Here is a 16,903-nt window from a genome sequence, read left to right on the forward strand (position 1 = left end):
GGTGTTCGGTGATTCGTTGCTTGATTATCTTTTCCAGAATCTTCCCCGGTATTGAGGTCAGGCTGATAGGTCTGTAGTTTCCTGGATCTGTTTTTTTCCCTTTTTTGCAGATGGGAACTACATCAGCTCTTTTCCAGTCCGCTGGCAGCTCCCCTGTGCTCCAGGATCTTTGAAAGATATAGTTCAGTGGTTCTGAGATCACGTCTGCCAGTTCCTTCAGAACCTTGGGGTGTGGATAAGGATATAGTGGATAAGTTCACTGAATGTGGTTAAACACAATATGTGAATGTTCTTAACATTCACATTTTAAAAAATGGATAAAGCTCTCTGTGTAAAATCTTTATTTCATTTATATTATTTGTAAAAAAAAGTGTAAACTGCTACGATCTTAAAAGATAACAGCAATGAACAGACCAAATCATCATATTAAAATTAAATTGTTAAATAATACATTAACAGTTAAACTAAATTGTCTCTTTTTAGTTACCTACCAGCATATTAAATGAAACATTATGTTAAGAATTTCATACTAACACTTCTGGTGGCAATAATTCCCACCAATCAGATTCTTTAAAAAGGTAAAAGTTCCCCTCGCACATACGTACTACTCTAGGGGGTGGTGCTCATCTTGTTTCAAAGCCAAAGAGATGTCCAAAGACATCTCCGTGGTCATGTGGCCAACATGATTAAATGGTAAAGGCACATGGAACGCTGTTACCTTCCCACCAAAGGTGGTCCCTATTTTCCTACTTGCATTTTTTACGTGTTTTCGAACTACTAGGTTGGCAGAAGCTGGGACAAGTAACGGGAGCTCACCCCGTTACGCGGCACTAGGGATTCGAACCACTGAACTGCCAACCTTTCGATCAACAAGCTCAGAGTCTTATCCACTGAGCCACTGATTCTAGAACCACAGATTTGTAGGCAAACACTATCTTGGGTTACATTAACAATATCATAGAATGCATATCACGGGAAGTAATTATTCCATTTTGTTCTACCTTGGAGAGATCTCACTTGCAATACTATGGCCAGTTCTGGCACCATGGGCACAAAGTGGAGCAACTTCAAAGGAAGTGAAGATCTGGAAAACTAGTGCTATGGGATGGTTAAATGATCTGGGTAATGTTTAGTCTACAGAAAAGACAACTGAGACAAAATATGAAAGCAGTCTCAAGATGTCTTAAGATTTGTCACATAGAAAAGGGAAAGGTCTTATTCTCTGTTGCTCCAAAGAGCAGATCATAACCAACGGGTTAAGCAAAAAACAAAAAAAAGGAGATTCAGCTTAAACATGAGGAAGAATCTCCTGACTGTACAAGGTGCAATCCAGTAAAACAGGCTGCCACATTTAATTGTGAGTCCTACTTTGCTAGATGGCCATCTGTCAGTTAGTCTAATGCAGGAGTCCTCAAACTTGATGGCTTTAAGTCTTTGTGGACTTCAACTCTGGTCTAATAGATCCTGCACTCAACCATGGTTTGACTAAGGTCACTTCAAATTGTATGATCATTATCAAGCATGAGTATACATATATAGATGTAATCCTTGATTCCTCTCTTGTATCAGTGCCATGGTAGGATTTCAGCAAATCACTTCCTAAGAGGTTGTTGCAGACAGGAATGTTCTTCCTGGAATCAATTTTTATTTGGTTTACTGTATTACTCTTGAAATAATTTTTATTTTTAGCCTGTTTTAATTTTAATATTTTTAACATTGGATGACTGGGCCCTTTCCTTTTGAGCTCAAGTTTTCCGGTTCATTCCAACCAATACCCAACCATTCCAATATCTCAGGGGCTGCCACAAAGAAGAGAGAGTTAAGCTATTCTCCAAAGATCCTGAGGGTAAGAGAAGAAGCAATGGATGGAAACTAATCAAGGAGAGAAGCAATTTAGAACTAAAGAGAAATTTCCTGACAATTAGAACAATTAATCAGTGGAACAAGTTGTGAATGCTCCAACACTGGATGTTTTTAAGAAGATGTTGGCTAATCATTTGTCTGAAGTGCTGTAGTGGTGAAGTGGTGCCTAAGCAGGGAGTTGGACTAGAAGACCTCCAAGGTCCCTTCCAACTCTGTTATTCTGTTCTATTCAACCTGTGATTCCAGGCTTTGCAGAAGCCACATAGAAGTGAGTCCATGTACTGAGTCTTCCCATGAAACTAACTACACATGCTGCTTCCTTTGTAGGTTTAATAGGAGCTCCTAAGAGGGAAAGCTGGCTGCAGTTAAGAGCAGAACTGGAAGCACTCACTGATCTCTGGCTAACGCATGCTTTGAAAGCATTGGATTTGATACATTCCCGGTAAGAGTGACTTAACAAGTTGTTCCCAGTTCTGCCAAAGTTTTACTTCTCTCCTGTGTTCTCCAAAGGCATATTAATTTCAAGGACATCTTCATCCAAATTTATGGACATGGGTGGAGGAATTAGTTCCAAAGGTCCCATTCCCGGCTCATTCCTTTCCACTTTCTAGAAACTGGCTACCCCAACTGGAACACAGGGTCAATGCTATTGAAGTTTTACACCATTTATATCCCTATTGTGTAATTAACTATGACATATTTCACTTTCGGACTCATTTTAGTTCAAACAAATTACACACAGAGAAAAAACATTAAAAAGTCTAGTCACTACTAACTGTGTTAATCACTGATTTCATGGGACTTCTTGGCAAAACTTACATACTGTTTCCAGATTAATATAAGGCAATCCTTGTTCCAGAAAGTAAAAGGCCCACGGTAACTTGCTTTTTGATGCTGCTTTCTGTCCTGTAGGCCTAACTGTGTAAATGTTTTGGTGACTACAACTCAACTTATCCCAGCACTTGCAAAAGTTCTGTTGTATGGACTAGGTGTTGTCTTCCCCATTGAAAATATTTATAGTGCAACCAAGACAGGTAAGAACAATCTGGGAAAACTGCAGGTTTGTAACGATCGTTTTTATTAAGATTCAATGCTGGACTGTCAATAGTAATTTGATTTAAAATGATAGGAACACAATAAAATATAAAATGATAGGAATACACTAAAATACTTTATACCACCAGACTAGAAATACTGGGTTTAGAAAATTTAGAACTCCGCCGCCTTCGATATGACCTGAGTTTAACTCATAGAATAATCTATTACAATATCCTTCCTGTTGAAGATTACTTCAGCTTCAATCGGAACATTACACGAACACACAATAGATTTAAACTTAATGTGAACCGCTCCAATCTTGACTGCAGAAAATATGACTTCAGTAATAGAGTTGTTAATGCCTGGAATTCACTACCTGACTCTGTGGTCTCTTCCCAAAATCCCCAAAACTTTAACCAAAAACTATCTACTATTGACCTCACCCCATTCCTAAGAGGTCTGTAAGGGGCGTGCCTACCGTTCCTGTCCTAATGTTCCCTTTGATTGCATCCAATTCGTATAGTTTTTCTTTTTTTATACTTACGCTTATATCGTATAGTTATTTCATGTTTACAATTACATATACTATTGTGACAAATAAATAAATAAAATTTAAAAAAAATAATGTCCATTCTATTTTGCATAATTCAAATCCCACCTCGAGTACTATATCCAGTTCTGGTATTACAGGTTCAAATAAGGGCACTGAGAATGATCAGGCATCTGAAAACCTACGAGAGAACTGGATATGTTCAGCCTTGAATACTGCTGATTGTTCAGAGATTTAATTTATTTGATTCAATTTAGGCACCGTCCAAACTGATTCTGGGCGCTGTACAATAAAAGCAAATAAAATAAAAAACAGAGTACATTAACAAAGGAATAAAAAAGAAAATGAAAAATAAAAATGGATAGTGAATCCTGCTAACAGCCTCTACAATCCCAAACATTTCCATCACAGATCCAACCAGCTTTACTCAAGATTTGGGAGAAGATCCAGGATATAGCATATAGATATATAGATATAGATTCTAGCTTTCTTCTACTCAGAGAACTATATCTCAAAAGCATATAGATAGAAGATAGATAGGGAGAGAAAGATTCTGGATATATATATATATAATATATATATATATATCCCACCCAATCAGTTCAAACCCCCACTAGCAGTTAAAAGGAAGAAACAGCTGCGATCACACATTGCTCCCAGAAGCACGAAGCTGAAGCCTGAAGATGACGAATGAGACTTCGTCGAAACGTCGCCAAGACACTTCCAATTTTACACAGGAGAAAACCCGAACAACCAAAGACCTATATACAAACACCCGTGAAAACCTCAGAAAACATATAATATATATATTTATATATATAAATATATATAAAATTTATATATATATATAAATTTATATATATATATATAAATATATATATATATATATATAAACCAAAGACATATATATATATATATATATATATATATATATATATATATATATATATGTATGTATGTATGTATGTATATATATATGTATGTATGTATGTATATGTAGGTCTTTGGTTATTTGGGTTTTCTCCACAGAAATTGGAAGTGTCTTGAGCTCAAATCCTCTGCAACACAGACTAAACTGAGCACAACCAAGCCCCCACCCAAACAGGACACACCCCAGCCAATCAGAGCACAAAAACCCCATCCAATCAGAGCACAGCCAAACTCCCACCCAATCAGTTCAAACCCCACTAGCAGTTAAAAGGAAGAAACAGCTGCGATCACACACTGCTCCCAGAAGCACGGTTGAAGCCTGAAGATATATATATAAATTTATATATATATATATAAACCAAAGACATATATTTTACACGGAGAAAACCCGAACAACCAAAGACCTATATATATATGTATGTATGTATGTATGTATGTATATATGTAGGTCTTTGGTTATTTGGGGTTTCTCCCGCGTAAAATTGGAAGTGTCTTGAGCTCAAATCTCTCTGCAACACAGACTAAACTGAGCACAACCAAGCCCCCACCCAAACAGGACACACCCCCAGCCAATCAGAGCACAAAAAAACCCCATCCAATCAGAGCACAGCCAAACTCCCACCCAATCAGTTCAAACCCCCACTAGCAGTTAAAAGGAAGAAACAGCTGCGATCACACACTGCTCCCAGAAGCACGAAGCTGAAGCCTGAAGATGACGAATGAGACTTCGTCGAAACGTCGCCAAGACACTTCCAATTTTACACGGGAGAAAACCCGAACAACCAAAGACCTACATATATATATATATATCTATATCTATATATCTATATCTATATCTATATATCTATATATCTATATATATATATATATGTATGTATGTATATATGTAGGTCTTTGGTTATTTGGGTTTTCTCCACAGAAATTGGAAGTATCTTGGCAACGTTTCGACAAAGTCTCTTTCGTCATCTTCAACGTCGAAACATTGCCAAGACACTTCCAATTTTACGCGGGAGAAAACCCGAATAACCAAAGACCTACATATATGTATGTATGTATGTATGTATGTACCATGTTTCCCCCAAAGTAGGGCCCTGTCTTATATTTTTTTGAATCCTGAAATAAGCACTTAGCCTTATTTTCGGGGAGGTCTTATTATTTTGGGACCCATGGAGCAAGACGCGGCTCCTCTTGCCGTCTTACCTGATTACCTGCACATGCATTTAAATATTTTTGGGGAGGGCTTATTTTCAGGGGGAGCTTATTTTAGCGCATGAGCTCAAAAGCTCGATTAGGCTTATTATCTGGGGAGGTCTTATTTTCAGGAAAACAGGGTATGTATACATGCATATACACCCACCCACAAAGATGTTTACATACTCCCACTCCCTCTCTCTCAATATATGCATTTGAGATACAGTTCACTGAGTAGAAGAAAGCCAGAATCTATTCTCTACTGTTCCAAAATGCAAGATATAAAATAATAGCCATTTTACTAGTCACTGCATGATTGGGAAAAACTAATAAAAAGATCAATGGAACCAATTATTTAAAATAATACTGGTAATCCTTGACTTGCAACAGATTGTTTAGTGACCGTTCAAACAGCACTGAAAAATGTGACGTGACCTTTTTTCATAGTTACGACCTTTGCAGCATTCCCATGCTCGTGTGATCAAAATTTGTATGCTTGGCAACTGGTTCATATTTATGACCTTTGCTTTTTCTGAGAATCATGTGATCACCTTTTATGACTTTCTGACAAGCAAAGTCAATAGGGAAGCCAGATTCACTTAACAGCCAGCTTACTAATTTATGAACTGCAGTGATTCACTTAACAACTGTGGCAAGAAAATAGGGCAAAACTCAGTTAACAAATGTCTCAACAGAAATTTTGGGCTCAATTGTGGCTCAGTTGTGGTTGTAAGTCAAGGACTACCTATATTGGATTCTGATCTCTTGAATGCTTTCTAGCACAGTGAAGATAAGCATTTGTTGATGAATGAAATTGGCATTAGTGATGGTTCCTTTTGCCCAGATGATTTGGGAATTTATTGTTCTAGTTATCATTCTCCAATGCAGGTGCAGATTTTCAAAATTATTACAGAACACTTCATTATTATTATACAATTTAGATACCTCTAGCAGGGCACTTACAATGGCAGGACTCCAAGTTGTCACTTCGTAGAGATTGCTGTTTGTAGAGACTCCATTACTTGCTCAGTCTTAAAGCAGTGTAAAAAAAGTAACAGTTTATATGGATAATAGTTATATCAGCCATAATGTGGCATGACTAATTGCTCTTATTTTAGATGATAATACGAGTAACAACAAGTAATAAATAGAATAAAAGTTTGGATCACCAGTTTGTTTAGTTGGTTAGCAAATAATTGGATTGTAGGTTGTTCCAATTTATGTATAGAAATATTGACAGGACTGTGTATTGAAGGTTTTATTTTAATCTTCTTTTACAAGCAATATCTATCGAAGAGTGTCTCTTCTTTCTCTCATTTGTATTTTATCATGGAAATATATGGGATCCCATCCCTTGGCGCAATGAAAATAAATAGGTGGATGAACTCATTCCTAAAAACTAATGGACAGAACAAACATCTGCCTTAGAAATTTATTTACTTATTTTATTTGTACCCCGCCTTTATTATTTTTACAAATAACTTACAACAGCAAACATATCCAACACACCTGCATCTTTCTTCTTTCTCTACAACAGCAATCCTTTGAAATGAGTTGGGCTGAGAGAAACTGACTGGCCCAAAATTACTCAGCTGGCTTTCATTGCTGGGGGGGGGGGACTTGAACTCATGGACTTTGGTTTCTAGCCTGGTGCTTTAACTCCTAGACTAAACTGGCTCTTTTGGTCAGAGTAGAAAGGCTGATATACATTGAATGAATGAATGAGTGAATGAATGAATGAATCAATCAATGAAATAAAATCAAGGGTTAGCTTTAGCTCTCAGTTCTATTGCAAAGATATTTAATGCTTGTCCTTTCCTACACAGGGAAAGAAAGCTGTTTTGAAAGGATAATGCAGAGGTTCGGGCGGAAAGCTGTGTACATTGTAATAGGAGATGGTGTTGAAGAGGAACAGGGGGCCAAAAAGGTATAGTTTCCTATTTAGAATTCCAGTTAAATAAAAAAATGAAAAATAATTCACCTGAAATAAGACAAAAATCCCTTCCTTTTCTAAGGCATTTGGAAGTATTCAATTTTTCAAGTTTAAAAATCCAGTAAAGCATTCTAACCAATTTCCTACTGTATAGGCTGCTTTCATTTCCCTTGGCAATTATTGAAGCCTTTCCAACAAATTTTTACTTGTTACAGATACTACTCTTGATTAACAGCACCATTGTTGAATGCATAATAAGGAGCAAGATTTATATCATAACCTGTCCTTGCCCATTTCTACTGCATGATTACACTTCTAAAAGCAAGTGGGAAGTAGGATTAAATACAGCACCATGAAATGGAAACTAGCAAAGTAATTTCATAAGACATTAGCTTTCTCTAGTATGTATTATTTTCTTTCTTTTTTTTAACATGTGCAGTAACTGAAAAATAACAAATGAGACTGGATTTGTGTAACAATACACACACATATATGCGCACCAAAAAAAAGCTATATAACAAAAATCTAAATATCCAACCATGGTTGGCAGCAATTTCCACAAAAATAAAACAGATAATGTTGAATTAGAGTCAGAGTATCAGCCAAGGGTGAAATTCACCTACCTTCCCTACTAGTTCGCAAATATGTGTGCGCCATTGTCCGCGCATACGCAAAGCTTTCTGCACATGCTCAAAGCCTTCTGCGCATGCACAGAGGCTTAAAATTGTTGCAAAAAAGCAACGTCATGATGTTGCCATGGGTGGGCAGAGCCTCCCGCGGCCGCTGCTACTGGTTTGTCCAAGCCGGATAGGACTGAATTTCACCCAATATCAGCAGAGGACATAGTTGAACAACAGGATGGAGGTCCAAGATCTAGTCTTCTAATGTTTTTAAATGCTAAAAAGTGAAATAACTTTCACAGGCAAATAATGCAAAAAGGAAGATTTGGACTACTACTAAAGTATTGGGTAGAAATCTAAAAGAAAATTGATACGGTTGGGCTTTTGTTCACTCAGTTCACTACTAGTGGAAGTAAAGAGAAGAAGGCAATTATAGAGAAAAGGAGAAGAGCAATTACTTTTTCTACTCCTCCCCCAATTTCAGTCCTTCTCCATATTGTTTTGGGACCCTAAGAGTTCAGGAGGAAAACTCATGCCTTTGGCGGTCTATTGATCCACGGCTCAATAGCATTTCAAAACTCTGCACCAAACTCTTGGGACCCATTTCTCCCATTTCTGGTTCTCTCTAAACCAGAGGTGTATATTTCACTTTTCTGGTATTCAGCAATTTTCTTTCTTTAGCCACACAACTATATTTTACAAGCTGGGCCTTTCTCAAGCAAATGTGGTGGTTCACCAAGAGTTAAAAAAAGGTCTATAACAGAGAGACGAAAAGTGAAGGGATGATAAGAGTGAGGCCTCAGACAGGACTTCTGTGGACTTCAAAAAGCAACTGGTCAGTGCACATGATTGCATCAAAGGCCACCAGGCCTTAACAGAAGAGTTAAGCAATATCTTTTGCAAGCCTGCTCCAAGAGGCCCCTTGGCTGGTGTCGCCTGCTTTAAGCCTCCTCCCCATTAACAGGAAAGCATTCTTCGTTGGATCTGTCAGGGCCTTTGATTGATAGTGATCATTAGTACGGGTGGCTACACACCTGAGCTTTATAAGCCCATGGGAAGGGGGGCACCTTTCACTGCCTCCCCAGCAGCGCTGATGGTATCTCAGCCTGAGTGAGTCATTTCTCTTCACCTGTCGCCCACATGATAAATTGATAGCAACTAAGTAGCAGGTGTGGCTGAACTGCCAACATCTCCTCTCTTTAGAGAAATTAAAATAGATATTTTAAAAGGCAACCAAGCCACATGGAAACAGCAAATGAATGCATGGATGAGCTTGACACTCTTTCCTTTAAGCAAAAGCTGTTTTCTAATCATTTATTCTGTGCTATCACCCATCAATTTCATTCAACGGATTATATGACATTATTTCATTTCATCTTACCATCACCTACATCAGAGATCCACATACCTGAGCAGAGATTTGATTTTCCTCTAAGTTCTAAGTTGAACATTCCGCTTTCCATCTCGCTAATTACTTTCCCACTTTTTACGTATTAATGTATTGTTATGCAGTAGCAGCTCTGGTCAAAGAACAAGAACAAAATGATTAACTGACATCAAAATTCTGCGGTTCAGTCACGAGTAGGTGGGTTTAGACTTGCTTTAATGGTGCATTGCTGAAATTGACACAAAATTCAGTTTTGAATTGCGCTGAGATAACAAATTCCTTCATCTTTTAAAATGTGGATAATAGAAGTCTGCATCAAATGGCACTTGCTTAATAAAGATCCAGAAGTCATCTCAACCAGAATACAAAAATTGGAAATTGTAGACCAGTATTTTTCAACTTGCTGTTGACCACATGTATTAAGATTGTTACTACCGAAATTCAGTTATGAACCCTGGATGCTGTAAACCCAGTGCCTCTGGAAGACATCAGGTTAGGGAAAGCTGGTGTTTATCCCTATGCAACAAGCATATAACAGGACAAAGCTAATATATAGTTAGATCTACAAATGCAATCTTGCTTAAATGGTTTGTGATTTATCTACCTTTTGTGATTGAAACAAAATGCAGTACACACTACTTGTATAGGAAAACTGAAAGATGAAAACAAAAATGAATAAGTCGATTGACAATGCTCTCTATTTTGATAATAGGCTCCAGTTGGTTTCCTGAACTTTATTTTCAAGTTGTAGTAGAAGAGGGACAATGTTTTCCAGGTAGATTGGAACAAAGAGCCACAGTGGCGCAGTGGTTAGAGTGCAGTACTGCAGGTTACTTCTGCTGCCTGCCGGCTGCCTGTAATTTGGCAGTTCAAATCTCACCAGGCTCAAGGTTGACTCAGCCTTCCATCCTTCCGAGGTGGGTAAAATGAGGACCCAGATTGTTGGGGGTAATATGCTGACTCTGAAAACCGCTTAGAGGGGGCTGTAAAAGCACTATGAAGTGGTATATAAGTCTAAATGCTATTGCTATTGTTAAATGTTGGCATACAGATTTAGGACAGTTTTCTCTTTGAAGTTAAAAACAGTTTGGTCCTTCTGCATTTGGCTTTCTCAAAATATCTACAAAAAAAATTTAAAGCCACATTACAATAAATTATCTTTCCCCCAAAAGATAGTCCCTTTCAATTTGGTATCAGAATTCTCTAATTTTTTGTCTTGGGTACCAAAATGCAGCTGTGATGCATCTAGTAAGAACCTTTTCAGTGTGACCTGTTTCATATGGAGCTCCATTTTTGAAATCACTGAGGGGGATATGCTGTGTGAAAGGGATCTGAGAAAATAGTTTTGTTATCTTTTTATAAATCATTAAAGTAGTCAGACTTGTCAGACAGACAGACAGACAAATGGTTATCCAACATCTTCTTAAAATGTTCAGTGTTGGAGCATTCACAGCTTCTGGAGGCAAGTTGTTCCACTGATTAATTGTTCTAACTGTCAGGAAATTTCTCCTTAGTTCTAAGTTGCTTCTCTCCTTGATTAGTTTCCACCCGTTGCTTCTTGTCCTGCCCTCAGGTGCTTTGGAGAATTGCTTGACTCCCTCTTCATTGTGGCAGCCCCTGAGATATTGGAACACTGCTATCATGTCTTCCCTAGTCCTTCTTTTCATTAAACTAGACATACCCAGTTCCTGCAACCGTTCTACATATGTTTTAGCCTCCAGTCCCCTAATCATCTTTGTTGCTCTTCTCTGCACTCTTTCTAGTCATGACAGTTGGTCTTGTTTCCTTCCACACACACTACTGTACATTACTATTTTCTGTCCATTTTTCAGATTGCCTTACAATTCTACAATGATTTAAGTTTGATTATTGTATTTCTAAGATAAGAACAATTTGACTACCAGTTTGAAAACCTCTTCTGAACTTTTTTTTTTGTTTCTTTTTAAAATGCATCATTTTAGCACAACATGCCTTTCTGGAGGATCTCCTGCCATGCTGATCTCGAGGCTCTGCGGCACGCGCTTGAGCTAGAATATTTGTAGCAAATCCAGATGTCTCTGCAACAGCTTTCTGATCCCCGAAGATGACATTTATTTTATTGGCATTTTATGGTCCCCATTTCCTGAGTGGAGAACCTTCCAATGAAAGAACCTGCATCAGAAGCTCAGAATATTTGCTCCCTTTTTTGACAAAATGGAGGAAAAGCATTGAAATTACTGAAAAACTGGATGTTTAAACTGAATGGAACTTTTGCCTTGTACATATCTTCCAGGCATGCAGAAGACCAGGTGTGGGTTTATTTGATAGTGGTTTTTTTTTCCTTTAATAAATGGATAAAAGTTGGGAAGACATGACATGGAGTTTCTACGCATATAGGCTGGACAGTTATCAATCTGAATCAGTTTCTGAAGAGGAAAAAAAAAGATTAAAATAGATGTGGGTTGTTTTGTATTTTTTAATTTATGAACTAATACTATTATTCCAATGTTAAGCTCAGTAGTTGTGTTTGTATCTACTGGGTTGGATGGACTCAGCCCTTTCTAATTTAATATCTTTTTTCTCCAGGGTGAACTTTGAGGGGACAATCATAATAGTGTCCATTTGAAATGAGCACATTTGGGACTATCAGTCTAAGAAGTAGGGCTAGTTATAAAGAACAGTGGCATGTAGTCTCCACACATGCCTACATAGGCTACCAGCTTGATTTTGTCACGGTTGAGAGGAGAAATTACCCTGTGGTGAGTGAATGGCAATAAAACTATGTTTACAATATAGAGTTAAAAGTTGAGTTTTTGACATGGCTTACTTACTGACTTTCTAGTTTTTTCTCTGGAGAAGTCCTTGTAAAAGTCTACTTAAATACAGCCAGTAGTTCACTGATAACTGTTTAAACCAGGGGTCTCCAACCTTGGTCCCTTTAAGACTTGTGGACTTCAACTCCAGCAAAGCAAAGCTGGCTGAGGAACTCTGGGAGTTTTGTTTTGTTTTATTTGCATTTATATCCCTCCCTTCTCTGAAGACTCAGGGTGGCTTACACTATGTCAAGCAATAGTCTTCATCCATTTGTATATTATATACAAAGTCAACTTATTGCCCCCAACAATCTGGGTCTTCATTTTACCTACCTTATAAAGGATGGAAGGCTGAGTCAACCTTGGGCCTGGTGGGGCTTGAACCTGCAGTAATTGCAAGCAGCTGCTGTTAATAACAGACTGTCTTACCAGTCTGAGCCACAGAGGCCACTTGAAGTCCACAAGTCTTAAAGGGACCAAGGTTGGAGACCCGTGGTTTAAACAATGACATAACTTTTAAAGCCAAACATTGTCTAGAGCTGCTTGGGAATCTCTAATATCTAGATCTTGAGAGAGCTCCCATACTTTTAAGAATTCTGTAAAAAAATATATATAATAATAATCTAGTGCAGAGTTCCCCAATCTTTCCGGCCGGGGGTGGTGGTGGTGGTGGATGGTTCTGCGTGAGCGGCCGGTAAGCTCATGCGCTCACACAGCTCCATTTGCATCAGCACTGGGCATGTTCACCCACTGTTCACGCAAGTGGGGATGTACGTGCATGCACATCCCACCACTTCCGCACCCCGGTTCTGAACAGCTCATGGCCCAGTAGTGGGCCACAGCCCAGGGTTTTCCATTACACAACAGCAGTAACTGAAAAAAGTGTCAGCATTTCCCTTCTATGCAAGTTTTAGAGACAGAGGAAGCTATATATTAGATGGAAAATAAATGCTAGATTACCACCTACTTTACTAAAATATTCAGACAAAGTCTATTTAACCAAGTGTTATTTCTTCATTAATCAATCAGGTTCCTCTTCAAAAGCCACAAGCAAAACATGCTTTGAGAGACCATCAGGGGTGAAATCTACTTACCTTCTTTCCCAGCTCAGAAGTGCACACACCGTGCGCATCACATGCACACAAGACCTTCTGCACATGTCCAGAAGGTAAAAAACACATTACTTCCTGGTTAAAACCAGGAAGTAATGACACCTGGGCAGCGGGTGTCACCAGTAGTTCGGCAATTGCTACCGGATCGCCAAACTACCAGCCACGATCTCTACTGGATCGTGAGATCTGGTCAGAACCGAGAGCATTTCACCCCTGGAGACCATCGCTTCTTTGTGACAGCAGACCATGCATGCATTTCTTTTTTGGAACTGTACTAAAACTGTACTAAAACATCTTATGGAAGCCATGAAGCACCAGCCTAGATTCAATTATTCAACCCAACACTTCTAAGTCATAAATGGAGAACTGCATGGCGTGTTCTATTAGAAATAGCAATAGCACTTAGTCATATATACTGCTTCACAATGCTTTACAGCCTTTTGTAAAGTGGTTTTACAGAGTCACCATATTGCCCTCAGCAATCTGGGGCCTCATTTTACCAGCCTTGGAAAGATGGAAGGCTGAGTCAACTTTGAGCTGGTCAGAATCAAAGTCCTGGCAGTGAGCAGTAAGTTAGCCTGCAGTACTGCATTCTAACCACTGTGCCACCACAGTTCGTGCTCTACATTATTAGCCTTGCTATTGCACTGGGGTTGTCAGTACTTACTTGGCTAGAGATGATTTGTTAGCCAGATGTACCTAGGCTCCCAGGATGGAACTTCAAGTATAATTCTGGGAAGCATCTCTGAGATCCTCTTGAGACACCTGAATTTTCTATCCTGACAGGTTAGAAAATGAGAGCCAACACCACAGTTAGCTCCATATGTAAAGATGTTCCTTGACTCTCTATGTTTGAGTGGGCCATGCCTGTGTCTGTGAAACCAACCAAGAAAGTTGTTGCTATCAGACATTAAACATTTTTTCTTCTTCTTAATAAGGATTATCTAAATTTCTCCATCATTCATTATAGTTTATTGCAGCATTCCGCAATCTGTTTTGTGTTAAAATAGTGACTCCCAAAATTTCCAGCAAGCATTGGTAACATATTTGGAGAATATTTATCCAGTGAAAGTTAATTTCACTAATATTTCCATGTTATCCTTTGTACCAGACTAGAAATTTGAGAATTATTTCTGTTGGAGAAGTAAAAAAAGAAAACTGAGTTGCTCCCAAAGCTTTGCCACTTATTTGGGAAATACAAAGCTTTGGGAATCCAGTTTTACTGAAGACGAAGCAGTGACATTCAAGAATTGATTATATGAATTGGACAGCATACAAGTTTAATAAATTATTATTTTATTATGGGAAAAAATACTTCCAGCATTCCTAGCACATAGTTGCAGATAGACCTGAGCTATTAGGGGAAAAAAATTGGGAGACCTTTCCAGGAGATACTGACATTGGGTGATCATTATGATAGAAGATCTCTTAAGTGTCCTGCTCACTGACTTGAACTTAGCAGGTTTACTCAAAACACTTGACACAGTTGGATAAGAATCTGCATATTAGAAGAAAGCCATCTGGGACAATGAAAAGGATCTCAGAGATATAGATCAGTGGTGGGTTTCAATTTTTTTTACTATCAGTTCTGTGGGTGTGACTTGGTGGGTGTGGCAAGGCTTGGTGGGCGTGACGGGAAGGATACTGTAAAATCTCCATTTCCACCCCACTGCAGGGGTAGGATACTGTAAAATCTCCATTCCCATCCCACTCCAGGGAAAGGTTACTGCAAAATCCCCATTTCCTTCTGATCAGCTGGAACTTGGGAGGCAGAGAATAAATGGGGGCGGAATCAGTCAGAATTTTTACTACCAGTTCTCCAGAATTGGTCAGAACCTGCTGAAACCCACCTCTGATATAGATACTTCTCTACAAGAAAAGATTAGCATATTTGGAGCTCTAGCTTGCGGGGTGGAGGCAATTTGTGGGAGGGGAATATGAAAGTGTATAAAGAAAACATGCATAATATGGAGGAAATGGACAATAAAATGATTTTCTCCATCTCGGAGTTAAGACAAGGAGTTATCCAATGAAGCTGATAGGAAGAAGAAATGAAAAGAATTATTTGCATAGAACAGAATCTATGGAATACATCATCACAGAACATGGTGATGGTTGCTAACTTGGATGACTTCAAGATGGTACTGGATAAATTCATGGAGGACGGGTCTATCAAAGGCCATTGGAGGTGGTAACTTTACCTCGTGGGTCTTTTTTTTTTTTGCTGGGGTGGGGATGGGGGCTGGAGAAGAACCATCTTCCAACTACCAGTTGTATGGGAACAATGATAGGAGACAGTTGCATTTCCATCCTCTGCTTGTGAATACACCATAGTCAGCGACTGAGTACTATGATACGCTAGGCTAAGATGGGCTTTGCAGGCTGCTAGGACTTTTCTTTCAGATCTTATCAGTTTTATAGAAGTATTCAAATTACTAAAATCTTTAATAATTTGAGGATATAGTTATGTTCTGCCTTTAATTTCCTGCTTTTAAGATGCTCAGCTATACTTCCCACCAATCCTATGCAGTCGTGGCTAATCATGAGAAATGTTTGGAACAGATATTCAGTAACATTTACAGAGCTTCAGGTTTCTCACTCAGATCCTACATTTTATATTATGATTAAGAAACGTAAGACCTTCCTGGGGAACCCATGATATTGTTTGAGATTATGTGGCAAATTACCTATCCTTCTACTAGTTGCATATTAAAATAAGAGCTCAGGTTTCAGAAGATGCTCGGAATTGATGCAGGGATGAGAGGATGGCAAGAGATGAACTGGACCTTCTGCTTGGGCATTATTAGGCATTATTAGGCAGATTCTTTGACTGCTGTTTGTTGTTTGTTGGTTTTTCTATTTAGGATTAGTCCCATATTTAGGATTAGTCCCATAGTTTTATAGAAGTCCCATAGTTTTATAGGAGACCAAAACTAACCTTTGGGGAAAATCATTGCTTTGCTCAAGTAATAAGTTAAAAATGCTTATTATCCAAAATAATGAGTCTTTGCAGCAAACAGAAAGACACCTGGTAGCCAAGTGATAAAAGAACTATTTCTTTTTATCAATTCTGTCTGTCTGTCTGCATTACATTAAAAAGATTATATAAGAAATTATTGGGAGGGGAGAGAAAAGAGGGATTCTGTCTATTCAACGCCCCTTAGTGTGAAGTCAACTTGTCCAAAAGCTTTGTGCTCTATCACAAAATATGTGTTTGTCATGCGTACAAAGGTAGCATTGAAGGAAAAAAATGATATAAACATATAACATGCTTATATCAAGCATTATTGTGCTTGTTGGATGCAAACTAGGCAGTGAAATAAATTGCACTCTCTAGTTGGTTTGTTGTGACTTTGTCCCGGATAGCAATTCCAATTCTCCAGACATTCTTAAGGGATGATGCAGCACCTAATATTGTTTTGCTTTGTTTTTAAAAATGCAACGATCACATTTCCCAAACCATGATTCGTGGGGGAAATTATAAGAA

At 38.4% G+C, this 16,903-nt stretch overlaps 1 protein-coding gene across 2 annotated transcripts in view; it reads left to right on the top strand.

The window, feature by feature from the left end:
* The window catches only part of EYA2 (EYA transcriptional coactivator and phosphatase 2), a 74,249-nt gene extending 61,960 nt beyond the window's left edge, over positions 1-12,289 (top strand). Inside the window, exons 12-15 of one of the 2 annotated variants that reach the window (XM_058177263.1) lie at positions 2,191-2,305; positions 2,776-2,897; positions 7,399-7,499; positions 11,474-12,289. In XM_058177263.1, coding sequence (XP_058033246.1) covers positions 2,191-2,305; positions 2,776-2,897; positions 7,399-7,499; positions 11,474-11,554 — 419 coding nt within the window. In that variant the 3' untranslated portion in view covers positions 11,555-12,289. Of the gene's footprint in view, positions 1-2,190; positions 2,306-2,775; positions 2,898-7,398; positions 7,506-11,473 lie in introns of those variants that run through there. The other variant, XM_058177264.1, reaches the window with a different exon arrangement.
* Positions 12,290-16,903: the final 4,614 nt, after the last annotated feature.

Source organism: Ahaetulla prasina, chromosome 3 (assembly GCF_028640845.1).
Source record: "Ahaetulla prasina isolate Xishuangbanna chromosome 3, ASM2864084v1, whole genome shotgun sequence".
In the NCBI taxonomy this organism is placed as follows: domain Eukaryota; kingdom Metazoa; phylum Chordata; class Lepidosauria; order Squamata; family Colubridae; genus Ahaetulla; species Ahaetulla prasina.